This window comes from Mesitornis unicolor, unplaced genomic scaffold (assembly GCF_000695765.1).
Source record: "Mesitornis unicolor isolate BGI_N332 unplaced genomic scaffold, ASM69576v1 scaffold15933, whole genome shotgun sequence".
Lineage (NCBI taxonomy): Eukaryota > Metazoa > Chordata > Aves > Mesitornithiformes > Mesitornithidae > Mesitornis > Mesitornis unicolor.
In genome coordinates this window covers 31060-37036 of record NW_010175479.1, presented here as the reverse complement: position 1 = coordinate 37036, position 5977 = coordinate 31060, and the positions used below count along the sequence as shown (strand labels likewise).

The window sequence follows — 5977 nt, the reverse complement described above, 5'->3', positions numbered from 1 at the left end:
TTGCAAATCAAGCAGCAGCTTAGTGATGATGGACACCTCAAGCAAGGCATATTTTTGTTGCTTTAGTGGGCAGGTGTTTAAATACAGCTGCGTGGTTTTGAACTGCTTGTGCCCGACAGTGCATTAACTAAAATTACCCCATCAGATAACTGCAGTATCGGCAAAGCGGCATTGAACGATACTGCAGCATAGACTGTTGGCAGCAACTTGAACTGTTTCCTAGTCATCCTTTTTACCTTGCCTATAACACTTTTGGAATACTTCACCTCCTCTTCAGACAGTGATAGAAGGTCAGGCTTTACATTAAACATGGTACAGAGATGGGAGATTTATCACAGTCTGGTTGTCTGTAAAGCTGCTAGGTTTTTTCCAAAACTGTAGTTTCAGGGTAGCATTTAAAAATTATTCAGATAACATGAGTCACAGTAACAAGCATGGGCTGGATCTCTTTAGCTGAAAGAAGTGCCATAAGAATATGCTGTAGACTTCGCCGCCTTGTCCTGGATTCTATTTTGGAGAGCTGATGGCATTTAGGATTCAGCCATATGCCTGGCTGAGCCTGTGGTACATACAGAGCTGGTAGGTATTGGGGATGTGGTACTTACAGAGCTGGTAGGTATTGGAGATGTGGCACATACAGATCTGGTAGGTATTGGGGATGTGGCACATACAGATCTGGTAGGTACTGGGGGATGTGGCACATACAGAGCTGGTAAGTATTGGGGATGTGGCACATACAGAGCTGGTAGGTATTGGGGATGTGGCACTTACAGATCTGGTAGGTATTGGTGGGATGTGGTACATACAGAGCTGGTAGGTATTGGGGGGATGTGGTACATACAGAGCTGGTAGGTATTGGGGATGTGGTACATACAGATCTGGTAGGTATTGGGGATGTGGTACATACAGATCTGGTAGGTATTGGGGATGTACTTACAGATCTGGTAGGTAACTGGGGATGTGGTACATACAGATCTGGTAGGTATTGGGGATGTACTTACAGATCTGGTAGGTATTGGTGGGATGTGGCAAATACAGAGCTGGTAGATGCTGGGGGATGTGGCACATACAGAGCTGGTAGGTATTGGGTATGTGGTACTTACATACAGATCTGGTAGGTATTGGGAACGTGGCACATACAGATCTGGTAGGTGCTGGGGGATGTGGCACATACAGAGCTGGTAGCCCTGGTGCAGATTCCTCCAGCCCCACAGAGACTGGTGAACAAGGAAATTCCCAAAGTAATGCCAAGAAGAGCTGTGGAGGTGTTCTGCTCCTGCTTTGCAATCTGCGTGGTCCCTTGGGGTTATGGTTTGGTTTGGTTTGCTCCCCGCATAGCTGTAGCCTTCTTGTAATTTAGAACATGCTACTTGCAGTATTCTTCTGCCACACACAGAATAAATTTGTCTTAGCAGTGATTTAAGCAGCCACACTGATCTCTACCCCTAGTCAATACATGTAATAATGTCAGAATCTCTCTCACAGTCTCCAGGGACTCAGCTTCTGCCTAAAATTTGTTGTCATCCTGCTTTGTGCCTGAGGGATAGACCTAAATCTCTCGTGTTCAGTGGGTGGGAAAAAGCCTGCTGTGAACAATTTCCGAGGAATGAGATGGGGCCAGAGTTTGATGGAGTCCCACTGTCTGAATACTTGCAGAGTCATAACTCCTTCAGACTAACACGACATCGTGCTATTACTATCTCCACTTTCAACCCACCCTGTGCTGTAGCTACAACAGATGGACTTCAGTAGGACTGTTACCGTGCTATCTACTTGGTGGGACATAATTTTTCTGAGGAAAGGTCTTGTATAAGAATGTGTAACAAAACCAACCTGGTACATCAAGTTTCCTTTTAGAAATGAGAAGCCTTTCCCTCTCCATCTTTCTGTAGCTTTTCCAAAGGAAGATTTATAGGACAGTACAGACCAGGTAGGTGCTGTGCAGGCAGCCTTCTGCAGCTCCTCAGGTGCAGCACAGCTCCCTGTGGTCATCTGCTACTTCAGGTCTCAGAGAAAGCTGTCATTTGCAGAAGCATCTTTGTACCTCAGTCCCCTGATGAAGGAGGGTGCTGCCTGTGAAGAAAGCAGAGCCTACACCATGCCTCTTTTGAGAACTGAGCCAAATGCATGATCAGAGCCACCTGTCCCAAGCAAGAAACCACCCAGGGTCTCACGGTTCAACTGAGTGCTCACACCTGGGCCCTCTAGAAAAGCTCCCTTGCTTGCAGAAATCTCACAGCAGAAGCAATCAAACGCCTTGTTTGTATGAAGTGCCTTACATTACTGTTGAAAATGGGTCCAGAGATTTCAAAAGGATTTTCCCAACATGGTTTCTGGTGCCTAGCTCCTCTTAATGCTCTGGGGCTTTGCTGGGATCAGTGAAATCTGGTTATGCTCACGGGGATCACAGCCCCAGACAGAACACCTGAGAGGATCAAAGGACAAACACAGGGAAAGTGTCAGCGTCCTGTGCCATAATTACCTTTTTCAAGGAGCAGGTCTGGAAGCACCGGGCCTGATGAAAACGGGCTCTGCTTCATCGCAGACTTGAACACATTAATTGTGTTTGCTTAGACCACCTCCTGGCTGAAACAAGCCAGGACTGGAGCACCTGCTTCAACCTGCTGAGAGCCAGCTCTGAAAATGGCATTGTCCTGGCTCCCCGAAATAAAGCATAAGTGGGCTGAAAGCAAAGTGCCCGCTGCACTGCCCTGTTCCTCCTTTCAGCTCCGATATTCAGGACTTCTCCCAATTAGCAATGTTATAGTCCACAGCCCTGTCCTCTTAATTCAATACTGGAATTCTCCCAAGTGCTGCATGAATGTCTCAGGGTGAAAAGGTCCTGCTAGGAGCAGTTTTGGCTGGGCCAACTATTCGTCTGCATCAGCCGGTGGCTATTATGTGAGTAACAATTACTTTGTACACAAAGGCCGCTTCTGAACCTCGCCAACCTCCAGCTCTCCCCAGTGGTCTTCGGGGTATGAGCACCGAGAGCCAAGGCACTGAGGAAGGCGTCAGCATTTAACAAACAATGAGGGATAAGGATCGGCAGGGAACATTTGAAAAATGAAATTATTTTAGGTGTTCAGGGCCCTTGAGCTTTCGGAGGGGGCCTTCACAGCTCTCGGGTACTTCTCTCTTTCCTCCCGAATCGCAGTCCTTTCGTTATTTACTACCTTGCATTTTACATCGCCACGCCAAGTCTTAATACACTGGAAAATGTCATCAGGCTATGTTAGAGGCTTGGCACGTTTCATCTTCCAGGAACTGACCGGAACTCTTGAGCTTGGTTTGCTTCCTGTAGCTTCCCCATCATCAAATTAATTGGCAGAATAATACTTTCACTCTTGCATTATCCGAGTCAGAGTCCCTTTACCTTTATCTAAATAAACGTGAGGCACAAGGAAACGGCTTGTGCTGGCGCTGGTTTTGTGCAATTACGTTAATCCTCCTCTTTAATTGCTACCTCTAACAATTAATGTTTTCCTGTATTTACACCACAATGTCTAAATAAACCTAGGCCTGCTGGACTGGCATTAGTAGCCAGGAGTGTGTTTTATCTGGGGAAGTTCCATTTCTCAGCAGGCAGCGTGACTTACGAGCTGTGCTATTTCTTCTTACCTTCGGTTTGTTTTTCCAGGCTGCAGACTCTTGGCCGTGGAGCTGACATCCAGCAACACCAAGCCCGTGGTGCAGGAATTCCAGAGTGAGTGCTGCGGGGCCCGCTGCCTGCTCAAACAATTGAGAAAGGCCTTGCTCATTCCTCGTGGCGTCTGGTTTCTCGGGGGAGGCAGGACGACCCAGAGCCTGACATTCAGAAAAGCGCTTAGGAATATGTCTGTATCTCTCCCTGTTTAGCAAAGCTCTTGATTAAAATGGTTTACTCTAGTCCCCTGCAAGCCACTGGCATTGCAAAGCATCTGCCTAAGTGCTTTTTTGAACTGGATCCCAAGAGGAGGAAAGGGAGAAAAGGGGGTTGGGAAGTGAAGTGTATATTTTATCTTGGCCCTACTACAGACGTGCGATGCGATACGGGATAAGCCACCTCTCAGCCCTGCTGCGATGCCTTCTCCTGTGGAGATGGGGATGACAGTGCCTGCTTCAAAGGGGAGTGGGTTTGCTGAATGTATCCCCAGGCGCCGCGGTCCTCAGTACATGACCAGACACCACCCGGGGAGATGTGCATCCCTGACTCACACTGTAGGCTCAGATTAGCAGCAAGACGGTGCTGCGGACTCACCCTGTCATAAGGTCTTGTTTGCCATAAGTCAGAGCCTGTAGAGAACAGTGTGTTCATTTCTCTCCAGAGTTGATATCTGTTCGGCTGTTATTTTTGCTGGCCAAACTCCATCTTCCCCAATAGCTCCTGGAACCCAGCAGTGTTTCTGTTTGTGAGGCAGATGAAAGAGAAGGCTTTGCTTTGTGGGCAGCGTCTCCTAATAAAACACTGTGCGGGACCGCTTAAAGCAGAGCAAAAATACAGCTGCTTCCTATTAATCTGTATTCCTTTTATTTCTCTTGCTAGGTGTCGAGCTGTCCTGCATCATTAAATCCACCGTAACGCCAGATCCCAGAATCGAGTGGAAGAAAATCCGAGATGGCGAAACCTCTTATGTGTTTTTTGACAATAAAATGCAGGGTATGAGGAGTCACTGTTGCTAGACTTCCAAAACAGCCTCAGAATCGATATAACTGCGAACAAACAAGTCTGTACAAGGCAGGACCTCTGCTTTCTTCTGGAAGTAGAGTTCAGCAGCCCAAGCGCAAGATGAGGATGAGAGAGCAGGATGTTCTTTGCTCTCTGCCCTCGTTATTGACAGTTCACAGCTGGGAGCCACAAAGAGCTGGAGTGAGATCCTATGAGGAGACACTTCTGCTTTTTGAGGTTTGGGCTGCTGCTTTGCAGTTCGTGCTCTGGCATGGTTAGCAGCACTGGTTTCCTTTGTGGGCACTGGTGAAAGGAAGGCTTTTACCTTTACAACATCAGGTTCCTTTCAGGGGGTCCTCTTGACTCCTGAAAGAATCCAAGATCAACCATTTAATTCAGATGCTTAAAGTCAGTCTTTGTGACTACCCTGAATTTTTTCTCTCTCTTTTTCCTCTCTATCAGGAGACTTTGCGAGTCGTGCCGAAATTCTGAGCCGGACCTCGCTGGTGATTAAAAACACCACCCGGATGGACACTGCCACGTACCGCTGCGAAGTGGCAGCACCTTCCGATACTAAAACCATAGATGAGATCAATATCCAGCTCACAGTCCAAGGTATCGCTTTAAACCCAAATACTGCTAGTTAACAGAAGAGGCTGCCAGTGCCTGCAGAGTTGAAACGGTGGCATGCAACAGACTTTGGAAAATAGAAAGTTTTGATGCTTTTTTGTCTTAGAAAGTATGCCAGGAGTTACTGAGTTCTGTTCAGCGGTGCCATCCACGTGGTTTGTGTCTTCCCCGCAGTGAAACCGATGACTCCGAGGTGCACCGTGCCTAAAGCTGTACCTGTTGGCAAGAGAGCCTCTCTGCACTGCCACGAGACGGAAGGTTACCCCAAGTCCACGTACAGCTGGTACCGCAACAGCGAGCCCCTGTCACCAGACACCAAATCCAATGCCAAATTCCAGAATTCCTCCTACTCCCTGAACCCCACCACAGGCACTCTGGTAATGCCCTTACAGGCTTGTTTCGCTGCGCAGGTTGTTTTTAAGGCCGCTTGTAAAAGAAAGAAGTCATTGCATGGCTTTTGAGGAAGGTGTAATTTAAAGGGAGTTGCTTGTGCATGCTTGCACCCTCACAGTACCTCTGTCTCTCACGCCCTTGTCTCCTCACCAGGTTTTCCATGCCGTGCACAAAGGCGACACAGGCCGTTACTCCTGCATAGCAACAAACGATGCTGGCTTTGCCAAGTGCGAGGAGCAGGAGATGGAAGTCTGTGAGTGGCTCGACGTTCTTCTCATCAGCGCTAATTCATGTATCACCGTACAT

General features: G+C 47.8%; 1 protein-coding gene across 1 annotated transcript in view; it reads left to right on the top strand.

Moving 5' to 3' along the window:
- Positions 1-3602: 3602 nt before the first annotated feature.
- JAM3 (junctional adhesion molecule 3) overlaps positions 3603-5977 on the top strand; it is a gene marked incomplete at its 5' end in the record, with an annotated part of 5285 nt that continues 2910 nt past the window's right edge. The window contains 5 exons of the mRNA XM_010181409.1: positions 3603-3706; positions 4526-4639; positions 5111-5263; positions 5453-5655; positions 5825-5924. Coding sequence (XP_010179711.1) covers positions 3603-3706; positions 4526-4639; positions 5111-5263; positions 5453-5655; positions 5825-5924 — 674 coding nt within the window. The remainder of the gene's footprint in view (positions 3707-4525; positions 4640-5110; positions 5264-5452; positions 5656-5824; positions 5925-5977) is intronic.